Raw genomic sequence first — 21,290 nt, forward strand, 5'->3', positions numbered from 1 at the left:
AGGTGAGTATAGCTGGCAGTCCTTTCAAGAGCATCACTGATTCTAGGCTGGTGACCAAGGTACAAAGCCATGCTGAAATGGGTAAAGTGGCTGGGAGGTGTCTCCCCATTGCCCACATGCAGTTAAGCAGGAGCTTTGAAACCATTGCCTAGAAATGCAGAGGTTGTAGTGGGAAAAAGCAGTGCTGCTCTCAACTAGTATGGCCATTTCATCATCTACACAATCAGGCATAAAAGAAAAGTTTTAGTTCAGGGAAGCCTTGAGTACTCCACCTTGCTGGAATGAAGCATTGAGGAAACAGCAAACACCAGCAACAGCTGCTGTCTTGCCACAGTTTAAAATTTACATTTATGTATATATGTATATTTATCTGTGCTTGTTAAACACTGAAGAAGTGCAGCCTGTAAAAAGTTAGCAGCAGCAATATTGCTGGAAAGCTGCCTGGACTTTCTTGCTTCCCTGGTTCCCTTTACCCAGTACCCCTCTTCAACTCCAAAATTTCCTGCAGATACAACAGGATCCTGCAAAGAAGGGAGAAGACATGCAGTATTTAGGTCCCTTAAATATCTTTTTCAATATCTTTTTATACATGTACCGGAGCCTTAAGAATACACAAAATCTACTAAGGCTGTTAATTCATTAGCAGCTCAGGAGGATGCTAGCTAACATACTCCAAAGTAGTATCCACTGTCTACATGATCTTTCTCCAGAATCTGGAGCTATCTCCTGAAGCACTTTGATGCAGAGTTGTGGGGTTGGGAACTCCAGACACATCTCTGTGTTTCAAGTGGAGGTGACACCTCTGCATGGGTTGCAGAGCCTCAAAAGCCCTTGCTCTTTTCCAGGTAAGGCTTCTCTGGCACCAGGACTGCAGTTTCCCCACCCAGGTACAATTCTGCTCTCTTGTCTGAAGATTGCACCATTGGTGCCATTTTTCACTAGTGCCCTGAAGCAAAATGAGAAGGGACATCTCTCCCATAGCCTCCCAGCCACCCCCATAGAGGATGCTGGTGCCTTTCCCTTCTGTCTCAGGGACCTCTCCACCCTGCCAGCTCAAAACAAGCTGGATAATTAGCCAGGTGTGGCTATGGCACATGTTATAAACAGGGTTATACCTATTATTTGCTGTGTCTTGTTGCACAGGTTGTCCAGAAATCCTCAGCTGGCATTGAAGTCTGTTTGCAGTGAAGACAGTGATAGGCACTGCCATGCAAGCTTATAGCCCAAAACCACCTGTGTGTGGGCTCTGCATTCACTACCACCTGTGCTGAAGGTCCTGTGTGAGTGGCCTACAGAGGATCAGATGGTGGTCTGTAATCAAGGAGAGCTTGTTACTGAGTTTCCTGTGTTTTTCATTTCTGAGCTGCTGAGGTTGAGTAAACGCACCCCATGTGAAGAATGTGAAGAGCTGCTGTCTGCTGTATGGAAAAAAGGGTGCTAAGGCTTAGAAAGGTCACTGGACTGTGCCACAGCATCTGCAGCTTTTGGGTTGTGTATGCCATTTCTTGGTTTTTGCTATTTCTTTTCAACAAATGGCTGAATGTGTTTGACAGGATGTTCTGCATAAAACAGTGCAAAAAATTTAAAAATCTAAATTACTAAAACCATACCCAATTTCTGTACTGAGGACCCAGCCCAGCAGAGCAAACAGAAAGAGGTTGTGAGGAGTGAGTTACCATCTGCCTGCTCTAAATGTCTGGGGTATCACTGAGGGCTTACTGCAAGTGATGGCTTCAGCATTAATTTTACCTGCCTGGAAAGATAAATTTAGCCAGGCAAGGAGCTAGGCTTGAGATCTGTCAGGTGAAAACGAATGGATTAGCAGGCAAGGCTAAATCCAGAAGATATAAAAAAATATATACCTTCCTTCCTCTCCAGAAAAACTACTTATGCTTTGCACAAAGCAGAAATGCAGAGCCTGTATCTTTATATATTTATGATGCTTTTCATGGTCTCCACCTCTCAGCCAGGAAAATGGGGTGGATTCATCCCTTTTCTCTCCACTGCCCTGATGTCCTCTGCCAGCTACTCTCACCTCTTGTAGAGTCTCCGGCTTATGGAGAGATATACATTCCCTCTAATTGTACCTGGCTAGGGCTGAGTTATTTAGCAAAGGCCCTATTTAGCAAAGACCAGAAAAATCAGTGCTCCTCTTTCCTTTGCGCTCCTTTTCTCCTTTCTTCCCCTCACTTCTAAGCATAGGTGATTTACTATTGCCAAAAAGTTTTCCAGACCTAAATGGAAAATGAAATATGAAGTAGACCTGGAAAATTATTTCAAAATAGCTTTGGAGAGCACTTAGGAAGGGGAGAGAAGTCTGTGGGTTTGAACCAAGTTTTTATACATTAATGACTGTAGTTCATTCAGCAGTGAAATTTTTTAATAATCATGTTTTTGCTATAGCTATTTCATTTTTTTAGACTATCCACTATTATGCAAGATTGGATTGCTTAAGCTGTAGGGCTAGGACAGTTTATTTCATCCCATTTTTCAAGGCCATTGCTGCCTGCACACTCTTAATATTTGCAGTGCTTCTATTCCAAACACATATATACCTTGGCAACAGTTTTTAAAAAGGCATGAATATAAATGCAAAGGAGGATGTGCATATACTCAAAAAAATTAATTTAGTGTGAGGATTATCTGGGGTTTATCTAAGAGCGACAGCAGGATTTGTTCTGTGGTCCAGCTGATCAGGCAGACACCAGGTATTGCAAGAAGCATTTCTTCCTGCTTCCATAGAGAGGATTAATGTTAAGGCATACAATTAGCTGTCCGGACTATTAATTGCCCAAATTCCTCAAGAAGCTAAAGGGAAAAAGGCCAACTCAGCAAAAAGCATCTGTCTAATGATGGTGTGTTTTTATTTCCAGCAAGGAATAGGCCCACAGGAGACTCCAACAAGGTAAGCAGAAAATTCTGAATGGAGAAAAATAGAGAAAACCATGATGACTGGTGGTGAAATCAAGGGAATATTAGGTTTCTGGTGCTGCTTGGTCAGCCAGTGACAATCCTGAAGGAAAACTGGACAGTGCTGCTGTTGCTACTCTCCTATGTTGTTCTGAAAGTGGTGGTGATGCAGTGGAAAGTGCCAGCCTTTTCCAAAGGAGGGCTGGCAGACCTTCCTACCCTTGTGGGGGGTCACCCCTCCCCTCCATGCTTCTTGCCAGTGTACCCCATGAGGTCTCTCCATGGAGCAAATCCCTCCTCCAGTGGTTTTGTAGTCTGCACACCACCCTGGACTTTGCTCGCGTGGAGTAGTGGGTGAGGCCTCAAGGCATGGGGGAAAAGGCCTCTGTGTGATCCCACTGCCTGTGGCCTCTGCTTCCTTTTCCTCCCAGGAGAAGCAGAGGAGAGCAGATGTCTCCAGAGATGATCCCAACATTTTTGATGGTGCTGCAACTCCCAAATGCCAGACTGCTGGCCCAGAGGTCTCAGTGTCTGAGGCACCTCCAGGTGCACCTGTAAGGGCATGTTCTTGTATTTTATTACAGTAATGGTGCACTGACCAGCTGTTGTGCCACAGACACTGACTCCAGCCCTCTGAGTTCCTAAACAACCTTGATGTTGTTTCTCAGAGCCACAAAACAAGGCTGTTAGATGTTTTTTTACTTAGTCCAGGCATTAGCTTCCACCATCAGTGGCTCTGGATCCAGCAAGACAACTGCCTTGGACTAGAACGCCGCATTCCTGTGCCTCTGGCTTTCCACACAGCTCCCGTTCTTCCTCCATCTCCCCCATCCCTGTGAGCAGAACCACAAACCTTGTGAGGGCAGAGGCTATATATAATTAGATGACGGCCACCAAGGAAGCCTGTCTCCCAAACCACAGAATGCTTTGGTCATTTATGAAGAATTTTCCAAAGGAAAACCAGCCATCACTAAAACAGCTGCTTCTCCCCAGTGTTTCCAACCAGCTCTCCCTCACTCTGGGGCTGTAATGGGGCTGCAGCTCCATCCAGGATCAGACCCAGGCAATTTACAGTTCCTAGTCATGTTTCCCCACTTCACCACGGCCACAAAGCCACAGTGGAGAGGATCATCTGTACAATCCAAGTAGGAAGAGGAGGAGTCAGAGCTGATTTAGCACCTTGGAGGCAAAATGCCTTGCCAGACAGGGATTGTAAATCACAGATCCCATTAGCATGCTTAGGGGAGAGAGATCAAGAGGGTTTACTTGCCCACATTGGATTGCAGTCCTGTATGTCAAAAGGACTTTTTCAGACAAGGAATGCTGAAGATCAAGTTCCAGAATGCTGCTACTTGCATAGCCCAGGTCCTCCAGCATCCTGAAACCCCTATGGCAACTCTGTTCAGAAAGAAAAAGTGATTGAATTGCTATAAATGGTTTGGAAAAAAAAAAAACAGCAATACTGCATAGGAATGTAAAACACCACCACAGAGAAACATAAAACACCTCTGGTTTGGCCAGATTGACAAACTGAAGAGCTGATGAAACATGTGTTGACTCTGCCTCTAGTGGGCCTCCAGACAAGACCACTCTAGAGAAAAATGACCTAAAACAGTGTGGTCCTTCTCCAGCAGGCTACACCATTGTATTTGTGTTGTTAAGATAGTCTCTGATTCTGTAGGTACATTTTTCTTAAATGTCAAAGGCCACTCTCTTAAGGCTCCATCTTATGGTGCATGAATATATTTTAAAGCAGATGCAAATGTTCCTATAAATATTAGTAATTTAAGAATTAGTAATATAAGAACAGGGGCATCTGAAAAATTACTAGATAATAGTAATTTTGAAGATTTTGTGGCATCAAATGAATATGGGATTTGTGAAAATTGTTTTGCAATAGTAAATATTTTGGAGCCTGAGCTAAACTCTTACTTTAACACTTACTGTTTTGCAGTTACTGACATGGAAATATATCCTTCCATGAGAACTAGTTCTAAAAAGTGCATTGAATGTGAGTGAACACACAGAATATCCTGGAGATATAGACATAATTCATGAGATCACTAGTAACATTTTGCACAGTTCATTAGCTGTCTAGGCCTGAACAGAGCTGGCTGAACAAGCCAAGCAGTCTGTATATGCAACAAAGTGTGGAGGAAAAATATCCCTCATGTAGGAGTTGAGCAGATCTGCAGTGTCTTGAGCACAGTGACTGTAACATACCTCTACACTCAAATTTGATTCCTTGGCACCAGACCCCATGTCCCAAACTGAAGCTTGAATGGGACAAGTAATTTATCTCTCCCTGTAATTCTGGTGGGAGACATGAGGCTCCCTGGGTGAAGTAAGATGTGGCAATTCCTTTGCTTGCATTTGTTGCTTAAACTGGTCACAGGCTGATGCTCTGGGGTTTTCAGTAAAGCTGTCTGGAATTTCTGTACTCTGGAAATATTTCAGGGTTTGCTGAAAAAAAACTGTCCCACTTCTCAATAAAAGCTGAAGAAACTAGACACCTTTTGCAGCTAATCTGGGGAAAAGAAAAAAAGCACTCTTAGAACAACACATATAATTTAGAGCTGGCTAAGAGTCTTTTGGTCTAACAAAAGACTCTCTGATGAAGGTGGAATTTTCTAGAGCAAATCATTCTAGTGGACAGTTCCCCACTCCTTTCCCTATTAAGATCATGAATCTTTCTTTCTGTATTCATTTCTGTATTGGCATGTATACATGCCAAAAATTATTGCACAACCAAACAGAGTGAAAAACATAAACCCTTGAGCTGTGGCATTGAGTAAATGTCACCTGAGTCAACAAAGAGTCCAACAGATGGAGGCTTTAACATTGTTTTTTTTCAAATTTATCAGTAATTTATTTTTAAAGTAATGACCATAAATCTTCCTAGAACAGATTGTTATTCAGCCTGTTATGTTTCATTAAACCAGTACAGAATGAGATAATTTAAGTTAGCATTTTTGAGACTGCCAAATATTCTCCAAGTACTTCCTGCAGCTGGGACTGCAAGCATTGTCCTTGGAGCTGGCAGCCTGCTTGCACCATATCCTGGTCCAAGAGCTTCTTGTGCCTCTGGCTAGCAGCAGTGCTGTGCCAACGGGGCCCTGCTTGAGTGGGTCACTTTACCTGCCCCTCGGGCAACAGCAAAATTGGAAACTGACTTCAAGCTGCAAGGCTTGAGAGTCTGTGAAAATAAGCACCTGAAGAGATGCACAACCATCTTCCTGAGGACCTAGGGCTGGAAAACTCTTCTCCAGAGGTGGACTCTCACCCACCTCAGCCTACAGGTAAGCTGTGTGATTACTGGGACACAGCGGTTATTGATGCCTCTGGATAAATTGCCTCCTCTTGCAAATTCCCACATTGTAAAGCCAAAGGATGCAGTAAGCAGAGTGGCAGCCACAGGAGACAGGTTACCAGAAATAGACCTTTACCCTTTTAATTTCTTTTTGGTGTAATTTCCTGACTGCATTATTGAAACAACAATGACATAAGGGGCATGATGCAGCAACAGGGAAGACAGAAGCAGGTAAAAGCGAAAGAAACAATAAGATATTTGTGTAGAAAAAAGAAAAATTAGCTGGCAGTAAAAGGGAATTCACAAATTACCTGATAAAAGGCACATAGCCATTCCCTGCCCCCACAACCACTCTGAGAGTTCTCTGACACATGAAGGATACCAAAAGAAAAAAAAAAAAAACCACCCAAAAAGTCAACAAACAAAAAACAAACCACCACCCCAAATTACAGCAATTACTTGATCAGGGCATTTTCACTTCCTACTCTGTGAGAAATTCCCCAGGTCATCTGACCTCTGTTGAAACTACACCAGGAAGAGGAGCAGCAGCAGTCGACACGTGCAGGGCGTTCTCTGGCTGTACAAAAGCCTTCCATGTGTGAGCCAGAGCTCAAAGCAGCACAGGGGTGTGCAGGTGTGTGTACACATAGCAAGGTGAGCTGCAAATATCCTGCCAGCCAGATCATCTCTTGCACAACTCTCTGGTTCTGTGCAGCCCGGCAGACCTTTTGCTGCTTGTTTCTGAACATGCCTCCAGAGCTTCTGAGGAGCTGTTTCCTCATGTGCTGTTTCCTCAAATGCTCCTGAAAGCAGCTGTCTCCAAGAAGAGGTGGTGGCTAGCAGCATGGTGGGAATAATGGCAATGAGGACGTGGATTGAGCCAGTGGTCGCGGGTTCCCAAGTGGCCAGTGCCTTCTACGACACAGCACTGCTGCTGGTAGTGAAGAACTACTACAACCAGACCAACAGCACTGCTCCTTCCCACATCCTGGAAGATGCTCAGCAGAAGGCTGTATCTAATTTTTATATCATCTACAACCTAGTTCTGGGCTTGAGCCCACTGGTGTCAGCCTATGGCTTGTCCAAGCTGGGGGATAGGATACATCGCAAGATCCCCATCTGCTTCCCTCTTCTTGGTTATTTGGGCTCCAAAACTCTCCTGCTTCTCCTGATTCTTCTGGGCTGGCCAGTGGAAGTGATGTATGGGGCTGCTGCTATCAATGGGCTGACAGGAGGCTTCACCACACTTTGGGCAGGCATCATGGCTCTGGGATCCCTGGGGTCCTCTGAAAGCAAGAGGTCTCTGCGGCTCATCATTATTGAACTGGTGTACGGCCTTGCTGGCTTTCTTGGAAGCATGGCATCTGGCTACCTCTTTGTTGGCTTCAGTGACCACTATCGAGAAGGCACCGTGCTGGTGTGTTGTAGCATTGTTTGCTACGCCTTCTGTCTCCTCTACAGCATTTTTCTCCTCACAGTCCCCAAGCCAGCAGCTTCCTGCCCTGCCAAAGCCAAGAGTGCAGAGGAGGTGGGTGGTCAGCTACCAGAAGCAGTGGTAGCAGGGAGCTCCCAGCCTTCAGCGAGCAGCATCTCCACTCCAGTGTCACCCTCAAAACTCATCATCATCCTGCTGTTTGTGGCAGCAATCCTCTATGACCTGGCTGTGGTTGGTGCAATGAATGTACTCCCACTGTTCTTGCTCAGGGAACCTTTAAGTTGGAATGCTGTGGAGATTGGCCACGGCAATGCTGCTGGGTACGTGATCTTCATTACCAGTTTCCTAGGGGTACTTGTGTTCTCCAGATACCTGAGGGATATTACCATGATCATGATCGGAGTAGCATCGTTCAGCACTGGCATCCTCATCATGGCCTTCGTGCAGTGGACATTCCTGTTCTACATTGGTGAGTTGAACAGCCACTCACATGAGCAAATACACGCTGAGAAGGGGGTGTTTCAACATCACAGAAAGAGCTTTTTGCTTTGCTTTGTGACAAATTTGCAAGCAGGGAGTTAGGCAGATCATCACATGAGCAATTTGCAAGAAAGCATTCTTATTATTCCTCTTTCTCCCCATTTCCCTTAGTACTTTTAAGACTCAGCACTCTACAATATCTGAGGAGGCATACATCTTTGCCAAAGATTAGTTTAATGGTCATTGACTTGTAATTTGTCAGTCGGTCACAGACCAGATCTGAGCAGTACAGTGTTCACACACTGGGCAACTGGGAATTGCTGCTGACTCCCTGTACTAGTAGGATTGCATCACTGCAGCAATAGGAAGCGCTTGCCTCCTCTGAGGCAAGGCTTAAGGCTACAATAGAAGAAAAATGGCAGAGGCTTCCTATTATGTGAACATCTTAAGATGTGATTAATTTTTGTCATATGAAGGCACAGCTGATGGGAAACTCAAAGAAACACTGGAGCTGTAAAGTATCACAATAGTTTAAAAATCTCACACAAAGGGACAGGTAACAATCGATGGGGCAGCATCCCATAATAAAGGAAAGGCAAGTTTACTTTTGGGAGCTAACCTCTGATGAAAAACAAAATCCAAGAACTGCATTCATTGTGCCAGAGCTATCTCACAGAGTATCGTCTATTGCATGGCTTTAAGGTTTTGCTTGTGAGAAAGACACTGGAGATAAATGTCCTGAAGTGATTTTTCTGTCTGTCCCTATAGGGAATGGGAAATTGAAAATTAAACAAAGTTGTTCTAAAGGAAAAGATGATAGGATATTGTATTTGTGTACTAAGCCAAACACAGTGAAAATTTCAAGAGATTATGTTTGTTTAGCCAATGAAGCTGGGGAAAAAAAAGATTTAAAAATTAAGTAAAAAAAATTGCTTAATAATTCAGCTTAACTTCATCCTGAAGACCTGCTTCTATGCAATGTGTAGGATGCTTACTCCCTGCATTGCAGAAACACCTTGGTACTCTAGACATGGACCAAGTCTTCACTGAGGCTGGTTCTGCTGACAGGAAGGTAATGAGCTCCCTATAAATTTTCACAGTAGAGACAAGCTAGTATACTGCAAGCCAGAAGCACCACGATACAAGACAGATGTAGTGTTATAAAAGTACTGTTCCTGTCAAGGTTGTGTAGCACAGGGAGCTCTCTGCATGTTAAATCATCATCCTCACGATCTCAAAGGAAAGTGAGGATCCCATCTACACTGGGATGTCTGGCTGAGAACAAGAGACCGTGTCTAGTTTGGGCAAAGGACCTCTGATAATGGGAGCAATAGGTGGCATATCTGCCTTGGATGAAGTGAGGACCTACCTCTTTTTAGCACTCAAGGGATGAGAAAAGGTGAAGCAAGGTGTCTGCCCAAGCCAGAGGCATGTAATTCAAAAGCAGTGGTTCAAAAGCAGTGATTGTGTTGGGTCACAAAGAGCAGATACTGGTGATAACTCAAAATTCATTGCATTACAGCACGAGCAGTGATGCTCTTTGCACTCATCCCCTTACCAACCATCAGGTCCATGTTGTCCAAGCATGTTGAAGGATCATCCTATGGTGAGTATTTTGGTTACCTTACCAACTAAAACTCCCTGAAATCCCTTTATTCAGCCTAGAGTACTATAAGAAAGCTAAATTATTGCTGCAATCTGTGCTTTGTGTAATAATACCAGAACAAATGATACCAAAAACAGGAAGGGAGAAGCAGATAAACTTGCTGGACAAGATTCTCATATCCAATCTTCTTGTCCTTGGTTGCATCATCATTTATCAACAGAATTCTCAGCACATACTTCAAAAGATTACAATCAGTGCATAGTTCAAAGGTGAGGAAAATAGCTGAGATGCTGCTCAAAAACACAGTACTGCAGGAAGAACCAAGAAAAGCAGGACATTGAGCTGAAGCACTGTTATATTCACACCATTTATATCTGACTTCTTTCACTTCCAGTTTTGGGAAGGATGGATTATTTTCATCTTTTTTTCAGTTATACTCGCTAAACGTTTCTTCAGGAGTTTGGCAGTTTGTTCCTTTCGCACCTGATTTAACTACAAAGAGTAACTTTTACATAAAGATTGACCCTTCTTGGAACAGCAGCTGGAATTCTTTTCCATTAAAATACTTAATAAAAATTAGTAAAATGCATTTTACAGCAGCATATTGAGGCCTACCATTTTTACCCAAATGAGCTAGATTTAGACACAAGATACAGGACTGGCCATTCATTCAAATAGCACCACAGGTCCACAACTGCTCATACCTCCTCCAAACATGTTTCCTCTGCATCCTTCATGTCCTTTTCCTTTCTGCCATATGAACATGACACTGCTCTGTCACCAGTTCATTCCTACGGCTTGTGCTCCCTCAACATCCACCGTAGCAATATCATCTACCTGCCACAAACAGCACAGCTCACACCCCAAATTACTCACTATAAATCAAACGTTTTTAACCTCCACCTTGAGCCATACAGGCTGCACATGATGACAGTGACAGTCCAGACCTCAAGTAGGACTCTGCAGCAGAGCAGCACTTGCCTTCTGGTTGCAGTTTCATCTCCTGTTGCTGAGTGGCTGCAGAAGGCTACCAGGGCAGCAAGCTCAGCACACAGCCCTGACCTTGCCCCCAGACTCCAAGTCCCAACTGGGCTGGGTTATTTCCCTTTCACCCATTTACCATATCAGGAACCCTTCAGTAAAGAGTGATTTCAACTAGAATTCAGTTTCTGCCTTTCTTCTACATGAAATATCATACAAATCACACACACATCCCCATTGTTATTTCAACCCTGTGAACCACTTTTCAGGCTTAGGCCAGAAGCAGACCCTGACTAAAGTTTCTCCTGTCCTGAAAATGTCAGGTCTAGACTATTTTTCTACCTCTAGGAAAAGGAGCACTTATTGACCAGTTTATTGCTGCTCTTACAAGCAGCTACCTTTATATGTAGACTGTTTAGGCAGAGAGTTTTCCAGTCAAATCTTTTGTCTGACACTTAAAAGAAAGAAAAATAGTTTAATTGTGGTCTAGAACCAAAGCAGATAGAAGGTCATGCTATCTAGTGTTAGTGGAGCAATGACTACATAATTGTGATCCTGGATTTGTCAGGGAGATACCACAGCTGGATTGTTAATCTCCAGCAACAAACTATGTTCTTGTCTTACAGGTAAGGTGTTTGTCCTGCTACAGCTGTCTTTAGTCACCACGGGAGTAGTGACATCTACAGTCTACAACAAGATCTATCAAAACACACTGGACTGGTACAGCGGCTTCTGCTTCATTTTGTCTTTTCTAGTTGGCTGCCTGAGTCTCCTCCCTTTAAGGTAAGAAATGGGAAAGATTTTGTGCAAAAAGACATGTTGTATTTTCTCTGTGCTTCCTGATTCTAGGTCTAAAGTATATAATACAGATAGGAAAGAATTTGAAAAAGAAAACACCACCCCCACCAAGTGAATTAAATAAAAGGGAAAAAACCAAAGAAACTTGCAGAAATGAGTTGACAAATATCAAGGAAATTCAAAGAACAAAAGTTGCAATGTCTAGCCAGTGCTTTTTTAATCTTATTTTTCTTTAATGTAACATGAATTGCTGTAGGAAGAGAATTTGGCAGTTTAACAGCTAATAATCCCAGGGGACAAAGCATTCACACAAATATATGTGTTTGGTACTGTGAAAATAGTAGTAAGTAGAATGAAGGAATAACCCTACACGAATTAAAATGTTTTTTAAAAATTCCATTATATGTTATTTACCCATTGAGACAGAAAAGAATACTCTGAGTCTCCCTCAAATGTTTCAAAGAGAAACCATTACCACAGTGAAGGAAAAGGTTATTTTTCTGGTCCATTGTATTTGTCCAGCAGTACCAACATGGAGTGACTGAGAGGTACAATTTCAGAAACAACTTTTAAGCACAAAACTTGCTTAATTTGAAGAGAGAAAGCTGAAACAACCCCTCCATCTACTTTTACAGAATTTTTGAAGGATCTCCCTCCAAATCTCACTTTGTCAATTAGAGCCTCCCCAAGACTCTACAGCTTGTTGCGTTACTAGAAACAGCAAGATCCTTTCTGTATGAAGTGAACTGTGATAATGTCAATATTTAATCCACGTAATAACAGTATTTTCATTCAGATATAAGGCACATACTGGATAGGCTAATGTCTCATTTTAGGCAAAATTCTTGCCTAGCTCTGCTGTAGTTTAAACAAAATACAGTAGTACAAAGTCTAAAAGCATTACGTATGTATGTAAAAGCACTGTGTATGTAAAAGCACTAAAAGACTTCAGCTGCACCACCTAGACAAGAAGAAAAAGCAACACTAAGGAAAGCTTCTCTACCACCACCTCTGTTTTATTGAGAGCACCAAAGCCCTTCCAGGCTTTTGAATGCATTTGACAATCAGTGTCTTCAGGACTATTAGTGTGGGGAAGGCTACTTCCTACTCATCATTTTCTTGGCTCTCCTCCTCAGATCTTCCAGACATGGAAGACTTGTTTCTTATATGCAACCCTCTGTTTAACAGGGGTCACTGCGAGCTACTCAAATGCTTTTTAATACAGGTTCCAAATAGAAGTATCATTATCAGTACAAACATGGGTTATTAAAGTGAAGGATGACACATGGTGCCAATGTCATTGCACACAAGAGAGGCTGGCAGACCACTGAGACGAATGCCATTAGCACTCAGCTAGCTCCAGATACCCCAGCAAAGTTTAAGACATAGATGTGGAAAGAGCAGACTGAAGTTTGAGAAGGTAGTTTGCTAATTCTGATTATCTGCATTTTTTAATGTTTTTTACAGCTTTGTGGCCATCAAACAACGGTCAACCACTGGCTCCCTTGAGATTCTGACTGAGTAACAGAGGCATCTTCTGGTTGTTATCATTAGTCCCTACCAACACAACAGGACACATAACATTTATATTTCCATTTCTCAGCATGTCACAACCTCTCAGCCACTAAGCTTGCCCAGCAAGAGATGATTGCCTTGTTATTTCTGCAGCACGCGCCCCATCCTGCAGGGTATGTGTATTAGCTATTGCACACCAGCAGTCCTCAAAGCATTCTGCTCTTTGCTACGCTGGTCAGCAATACCTAAGAGGCACAAGGATATAGGCTAGAAATGAAAATGGCATTTCTAGACATATAATTCAGAGTGGAAGCGGAAAGCAGAGGATAGGTTTTCCATTAGTTCCTTCTTGTTTGTTCATTCAGAAATCTCAGGGCCGTTCTGTGACTTTGGCTGATGAAACAGGGCTGCAAGCCACATGCCTTGTACACAGGGCCATCAGCAGGACACACCGGCTCTCCACCTCCAACAGATGTTATCAGCCCAGCCAATTAATGTTATTTACAAGACCATTAAATAAATAACACCATAAAAATATGTAAGATTAACAGCATTTTAGTAATCCCTACAATAAAACACCCCTGAAAAGATGTTCATGTCCCTGATTTCTGGGAGAATGTCCCACTGTCCCTGGACAGTACTTCAACAGAGCTCATGCAAGGACTAAGACTCAAGAGCTAATGCTGGTGTTTCAGCTCACACCACCATGATGTGCTACTCTTGTCACAGGTTAAGAACAGCTAAGTGCAGCACACAACTCCTACAGGATTTATGGAGCTGTAGGGACACTGATACCATGTAGTTGTTACCTCAGCTTTAATCTGGGTTGGAAAGGAACCTCATACAATGCAGCAACTAGCATGAGATGATGTCACATAAACCCAAACATGCATCAAAAGTGTGGCATGTCTCACAAGGATGTGTCTGCTTGCATGCTAATTGAACTAAGAAGGATTAAGCAGCTTCCAAGGTCCTGGACTAAGTAAAGGGAAGTTAAATGCCCTTAAATAACTGAACTAATCTGTAGGCAAATCAGGCAGCTTCAGTTTGAGATGGGTATAGCAAGCAGAAGTTGGTTCATCATTACACAATCCCTTCCTTTGAGGAAGTTGCTGTCACCCTGTCTCCCACATCTGTCCTCCACACCCCACCCCCAGCAAATATTCCTCAGCTCCTTCACTTTCATACCAGAAGTAATGCAACAACAGGTCAGCTGATTTCTATTTAGATCAACTAAATATGTGGAAGAAGATTTTAGGGGAATGGTATTTCTGTAGTAAGATAGTGAGCTGCTTAGCAAAATAAGCACACACATAATTTCACCAGTGAAGACCGCAAAAAAATGAAACTTTATTCTAAGTAAAGGAATCATCTTTTAATACATTTATTGGTCCATTCCATTAAATTAACTGAGGTAAACAAATGGTGCATTTTAAAAAAATGTACACAGTAAGAGAGAATTACAAACAGTTTTACCTCAAAGCATTTTTCTTCATCAATACTAGCTCCATAATAAACAATGCACAAAGTATATTTAAATAGATATATGAAAGGGTATAGAAACATGCCAGCACCATAAGGCAAGACAACATTTCTTAGCCTGCAAATCTGAACAGGAGCATAGTTGCCAGATTTTACCACTTACAGGAAACAAAAGCCTCCTTCCCATTTTTGCATTGTTTACAAGCTAATTCACACAGAGACAAGTCTTTTCACAGCTTTCATTCTGTATTTTAATGGTATGAACAGTGACGCTAGTTGTGGTGAGTGGGTTTATAGAGTGAAAGCAGAAGAGTCTGGACAAGGAACCAGCACCATTTGGTCCCCATCACTGATACCTTCAACACAGTGTGTGAAGCTCACAGCCACGCCCTCATCTGCATGGCACAACTCTCCAGACCTTAGGGAGGAACAGAGGGATACAGGCACAGAGAAGTGAGAACAAGGATGATGCTTCTTTATTTTTGCATACTGTAGACAAAAGCCCTTTGGCTCTTATTGTAAGACTGGCCCTCAGCAACTTGTCTCCTTGTGTAGTGGGATTGTTGCACTGGCCACAATTCTGCAGCTTGATCTGAAGGTATGGTAAATATCCCAGCACCAGGGTTAAGGAAATGGTTTAGCTTTAAAGCATAGAATACCAAAACCTTCAAAGTAGTCTAGTACAATGACAAGCTTTGTCTTAGCATGCCATTTACATAAGGGTGATCTACTTATACCTCTTTGGAAAGCTCATTATTATTGGCAAATTTACTGTGCTTTAGGCATGCAACCTTAAAACTTGTCCAGTTCATTACAAAGTACTTCTACAAGTCAGATACTTCAGCAAGACTTTCAAGTGCTAAGCACAGAAATAAGCACTGCCATTTTAGTTTGTAAACTGGTTCAACAGCACTCCCAAAAATTTTAAAATGCCACATTCAGTCTGCCAGAAGGCAAGTTTATTCCTGTGATTCCCAGTTTTACTTCACAAGAGGAAAAAAAAATCTATCAAGTAGTAGTAACTTGCCTGTCTTTAAAAAAATAGTCCTGATTTTCCCTATGTATTGTTGGAGTAGAAGTAAACAGACCCAAGGAAAGAATGTTCTACCTTCAGAATTAAGATGACAGAACATCTAATGAGCTAATTTAGTCTGTACAATTTTTTTCAGTAGTAATTAGGACAAGGATTTTCAACAGTCTGCAACAATAATCATGATATCCAGTTAAATTGTGCAAGTTTTAACAAAAGCATAGTTCCTGTTAAAATAATGAACAGTCCCTGCTATCTGGGAAAGAATTCTTTTGTACCCATCCATCTGCAGCACTGACACCTGAATAAGTATGTGTCATGAACAGGCTATGCAGAGCCACTGCTTCAAGGCTACTGCACAGTGCCTCCACAGAACTGTCTCTGCCATTCATGCTTTGTTTCTATCAGTATGCCACGACTTTACCCTTAGCACAAGTTTTAGTGCAGCAAAAATCCAAGCAGATTTCAGTGAAGAATACTTTATTCTTTAATACAACTCAGACCAAAACTGTTTGTATCTTTAGGGCTACACATATTACCTTTTCATTTTTCAATGTATACCTGAAAAGGCCATGATGTTTTGACATCTGTGTTTATTGCAAGATTTAGAACCTGATAAAGGTATACATGAATAATGCATGGTTCATTACTGAGCACAGAAACAAGAGCTCAGTGCCTGCTTTATTGTGCTGGTGCCACTTAAGAAATAAACACCACAGAAACTATACAGAAGTAACTGGGCAGCAGTGAATTATGCATCCGCTGAGAGGGCCCTGCCCTGGCTATGGATTATGAGGAAAACTGGGCTGATTTAAGGACTGCTGAAAGAACCACATGTTAAATAGGCTCATTAAAAGGGCACCAACTACTTTTGGTGTCATTTTGGTGCACCTGCAGAGAGTCATCTTCAGTGACTTAACACACAACAAGTTACACAAAATACTCCTGCACTATTCCTGCTTCCCTTTACCAACATCTTCTGTTTCTTGCATGGAAGTGTGTACCATCCAAAGTAAAGATTTACATTCTATAAGGATTACAGGATAACATGTTAAGAGTTTCACTGTCATTTCAGGACTCAACCTCCTTATAACAGCAGTTATGTGATACAAGTGTCACTCTGCACATTTTACAAGAATTTCCTGCAACTTTTGTAGTTTTCTTGACTGACATGGCTGCCCCAAACATCACAGTCAGGATCCTCCCCACAGCCTCTCCCTTAGTCACCTTGTGATTTACAACAGCTCTTCATAAAAACAGACCACTCCACAGCCTGTGGGGAAGTAAGACCCACCTATGCACACCCTTATTTACACTGCAGCAATCCTTGCAGAGGACTTCTCCTTTGAATGTCAAGTTTTACATCCCTTGTAAGAGCTTAAGAGGTTTTGGTCCAGATCACATAAGATATCTCAATCTTCAGCAGCTCCAGCCCCAACAGTTACATGCTGATTTGAACTTCACTTGGTACTCTCCACTGTCCATTATGCTTCTCATGAACAGCTGTGATGTTAACTGCTGAATTCTTCAGAAGAAACACCCACTTCAGTTTGACATAAAGCAAAGCAGGAAGAGTCCCTTAGTGTTGTAAGGCATCAGATGAAACCACCTGTAGGAAAAAAATCACCATTCTTTCTACTCATCTAGCGCTGTTTAATAAGATGGTGGGAAGACTGACTAAATACTAGTTCAAAATATATTTTGCTTGAGACCCAGTGATGTTGTAGAGTCAACTAAAAATTCCGTTTATTCCACATTCTTTTTGACTTCAAAAAGCATACTGATCTTTCTTTGTGGAAGATGGGGAAGACTGTAACCCTGAAGGACAGACTGTTAGACAGTATGCAAGTGCTTACTCTAGACTGCTTCAAGATGATCCCCTTAAATACTTCCCCTGAACAAGAGGAGTCTGTGATTCTCAAACTAACAGTAATTTAAACCAGAGTTCTCATTTGCACCAAAAAGTGCATATTGACAAACTGATCTTAAAACAAGAAACCTAATTTGTTTAGTACCACAGAGCTGTCAATGAAGGCTGAGCAAAAAAAAAATAAAAAATTAAAATGTCATATATTTTACTTTTTCATGCAGAGAGCACCATCTCATCAACCTGATAGCTACCACAGTGCTGCAATAACTCATCTTGAGAGTTCCATAAAGCCACCAGGCTGAGAAGGGTGGTTGCATGTTCAGTTGGTGTTTATGAAGGAATAAATTCCAAATCAGAATAGTACCTGGTGGGTTGTTACAAGAGAACAGAGAAGTCGCACAAAATCAATCACTGCTCACATTCTTTGCAAGAACATTGCCAGAGAACAAGTAATCACTCCAATTTAGCAGTAAGCACAGAGTTATTTATTGCCCTAAATCCCAGTATTACACTCATATGAGTCCCAACTCCCCTCACTAGGATGGTTAAATCACGTCAGCATTCCTAAGGCCATTAATACCAAACAGGCATTTACTTGAGGTTGGACTGCAAGAGCAAGGACAAAAAAGGGACTTGCAGAAGCAGTTGCAATTCTAAAGGCCATCAGAAACTACTAAGAAAATAGACCAGTAACAAAAGTAGTCCTAAAAGACTTGCCATGTGGTTCAGCAGAGAGAGGTATGAACACTATGTGTACCTAACAGGGTACCCATCTCTCCCCCACCAACCCATTTAAGGCAAGTTTCACACAGTCTGATGCTTGGTGGAAGGAAGCATTTGACACTTTTGGCTGCTGCAAAGAAAGCATGGGGAAAGAAAAGAGTTCTACTTTTACTACAGCAGGCATCTTAGGTGACCAAGCCTAAAGTGGCTCTACTAAAACCCATGTATAAAGCATGGTGTAAGAGATCTCCACCATGCAACTTCCAGAGCTAGCTTTGGAAAATTCAGGACTCATACCTCCTCCCGCATTCCCACAACCCCTGAAAGGCCGCAGTCCAACTCATTCCCGCAGCTAGGCTGGTTTTGATCCCCAAGTCAGTCACAAGTACACTTCAGTCAACTGACATTACTTGATAATCACCAAGGTAAACAAAGATACTCAGTATGAACCAATAGCATGCCACACTCACAAAAACCACAGTTCATGCTTCTATCACCAGCTATCTGTAGCTGGTGTTGGTATGGTCTGCCGACAACCAGCCCAACTCCCAGACAGAAAAGTTTACAGAGACCATTTCATCATCCAGAGGGAGCACATGGGTGGCAGCAAAACAGAAAATATTCTTTCCCAGCCTTTCATTGTCCATTCAGGAAAAAAAAAAAAAAAAAAAAAAAAAAAAAAAAAGGAGTTAGGGAGTACTGGTTAGGGAGTACTGTATCATAGAAATAATTATTGTTTTGTTTTGTTTTTTTGTTTTTTTTTTTTAAGCAAACAAAAGAGAATGGTAATAAAGATGTCATTTGGCACCTTGCAGTAGAGTTTTATTTTCATCTTGTTAGTGTTCCATTCATCAGTTCCTTCCTTCCAGACTAGAGAGGTAAATTTTATCAAGATCCCCATGCACTTTCTCTATGAACCCCAATCACTCCATAGAATAAAGAAGGAACCATTCAAGATAACTCAAAAAGATGAAACATACCCCAGTTTAAACACAAAAATTGAGGAAAAAAAAATAAAATAGGCTGGAACAGATACTCTGAAAAACTAAGTGCAGCTGTCATTTCAGTTAACTTAACAAAAAGAGTCCTCCATACAGTTCCAGTATGACTAGTGGTACTGAGCACAGAAGTGCTAGACTGTCCATGAAGGTACTTCTTATTTGGTCTCTGGCTTGTCTTGCAATAGTGGTATAATTGACTCCCACGCCGTAAGGCACTGAAGAAAGAAAGATTTACAAAATTTAATTTATATCAGTTCATATAACTTATGACCAACCCTTCCAGACCAACAGCATGCAAGTTGAAGAAAAGTGATGTGGGTCTTTATAGATTATTACAGAAGGGGGAAAAAAACCAGAATGTCAAACAGCAAGGAAGTGTTAGAATAGCTGCACCTTCCAAACAAATTCAACAAATTCAAGTTTTCCAAAGTCATCAGCTGGCCCAAGCCATTAAAAATCATCAGAACACACAGGATTTCCAAATACTAACCTAGATTTTTCTAAACTGAAGAACACCACAGCTTTCAGCTAGGCAGATGAACTGTTTTGAGTAGAAATGTACATCTTTGCAGCATGACTGTTGGTGAAGGCTGATTTGGACACAATGACAGCTATTACAGACTACCTCCAGCAAACTTATTTGAAAGAAAACATGCATTTAGGGAAGTTAATTCTAAGATACAGTATATTCCAGTATGGCTCTGGGACTCCACTCTACTACATGGAGAACTGGTAGTGCCTGGTATAGTAAACTGTAAGTGTAGCTTCTGGGTTATTAGAAAGCTACTCCAGGCTTCAGAGTCATTTTCCCAGACACATACACTTACTACAGTCATTGTAATGTGTGTTGTTACTGTCTTTCAACCACATAGAGCCCAGAAGTCAAACTGGGCAAATGCAGACTGTGGAATCCAAATTATTAAATACTGGAAATGGGCAAACTCATCATCAGCTCTTATATCCACAACTCATTGTTGACAGACATCCTCCTTCTAACCTTGCTGACTGTACTGCAGATGAATAGAGTACTTCTAGTTGTGTACCCTGAAGTGACTGGACAACTGCTTGCCAAAATACCTTCCTTGATAAAAGCAAAATTAATGTACAGATCTAACTGTCAATTGTAGAGGCATTGCTGGATGTTCAGTGGAGTCTCTAATATCCCCTTCCACAGCAGCCTTAGAACTGAGAGACCAGGGTGAAGGAAGTTCTGTGTGAGCAGTTATGAATTATGACAAGACAGACATTGGAAAGGGAAAAGATACTGCATACTAATATTACATGGTGAGGTAACCTATCAGAGGAAGAAGCTTGTAAAGTAGATGTGTAAAAATGAACAGACAAGATGAAGTATAGTTTACTAGGCAATGCATAAGCCTAGTAGTTCTAGTAGTGTTTAATATTTCATAAATATTTAATACACCTAAAGGGGGCTTATGAGACAGTTGAAGGAGGGCTGTCTCATATGGCTTGTGGTGACAGGACAAGGGACAAGTACTTTAAACTGGAAAAGGGCAGGTTTAGATTAGACAATTAGGAAGAAATTCTTTACTTTTAGGATAAGAAAACACTGGAACACCTTGCCCAGAGAAGCTGTGGATGCTCCATCTCTGGAAGTGTTTTCGGTTCAGACTGGATGGGGCTCTGAATCACCTACTCTAGTGAAAGGAATCCCTGCCTCTGGCAGGAGATTCAAATGTACACAACCTCTAAGGTCCCTTCCAAACAATTCTGTGATCTATGGTATCAACCACTGCATTGGACTGCACTGTTCTAGCCCAAAGGAAAATTAGATTGGAACCATATCCAGTTAAATGTCAAGGTCTTTTTAATAAAAAATAAAATCTAACACTAAACCTCAGGTAAAAATGCATCAACTGAAAAAGGGCAGAGGCTAGGTGTTTTCAGGACTAGTATACAAGGGACAGAACAATGCACAAAGGGACAAGGATTAGAATAATTTATACATAGCAGATGTAATCTATACATGAGTCTGTGGACATGCATTAACTCATGTAGTTTTGTTCAGAAAAGGCAGAATCAAGGGATTTTTCTGCTTTGGTAGTATTACTAGTGTGTGCAATTCTGGTTTTTTTCATCACTACTGCTGCTGCTCAGAAATTTGTTCAATTCAAAAGTGCAAAACAGA

General features: G+C 41.8%; 2 protein-coding genes and 1 long non-coding RNA gene across 4 annotated transcripts in view; 1 reads left to right on the forward strand and 2 right to left on the reverse strand.

Annotated features, from left to right (window-relative positions):
• Window positions 1-329: 329 nt before the first annotated feature.
• Window positions 330-11,382, reverse strand: LOC137464435 (uncharacterized). The gene is made up of 2 exons (XR_010994234.1): window positions 11,121-11,382; window positions 330-521 (listed from the first exon to the last, which is right to left on the reverse strand). It is a non-coding gene; the product is annotated as an uncharacterized lncRNA (long non-coding RNA).
• Window positions 5,640-14,104, forward strand: SLC46A2 (solute carrier family 46 member 2). 2 transcript variants are annotated; one of them, XM_068175786.1, is made up of 4 exons: window positions 5,640-8,124; window positions 9,658-9,741; window positions 11,349-11,505; window positions 12,988-14,104. In XM_068175786.1, the coding sequence occupies exons 1-4, from the start codon at window positions 7,065-7,067 to the stop codon at window positions 13,043-13,045; spliced, it is 1,359 nt and encodes a 452-aa protein (XP_068031887.1). In that variant the 5' UTR covers window positions 5,640-7,064; the 3' UTR covers window positions 13,046-14,104. The 2 variants fall into 2 exon arrangements, with proteins under 2 accessions (XP_068031887.1, XP_068031884.1); XM_068175783.1 differs by lacking the exon at window positions 12,988-14,104 and adding an exon at window positions 12,746-12,918.
• Window positions 14,105-14,361: 257 nt separating this feature from the next.
• The window catches only part of SNX30 (sorting nexin family member 30), a 50,299-nt gene continuing 43,370 nt past the window's right edge, over window positions 14,362-21,290 (reverse strand). Inside the window, exon 9 of the mRNA XM_068175894.1 lies at window positions 14,362-19,356. Coding sequence (XP_068031995.1) covers window positions 19,297-19,356 — 60 coding nt within the window. The 3' untranslated portion in view covers window positions 14,362-19,296. The remainder of the gene's footprint in view (window positions 19,357-21,290) is intronic.

This window comes from Anomalospiza imberbis, chromosome Z, assembly GCF_031753505.1.
Source record: "Anomalospiza imberbis isolate Cuckoo-Finch-1a 21T00152 chromosome Z, ASM3175350v1, whole genome shotgun sequence".
In the NCBI taxonomy this organism is placed as follows: domain Eukaryota; kingdom Metazoa; phylum Chordata; class Aves; order Passeriformes; family Viduidae; genus Anomalospiza; species Anomalospiza imberbis.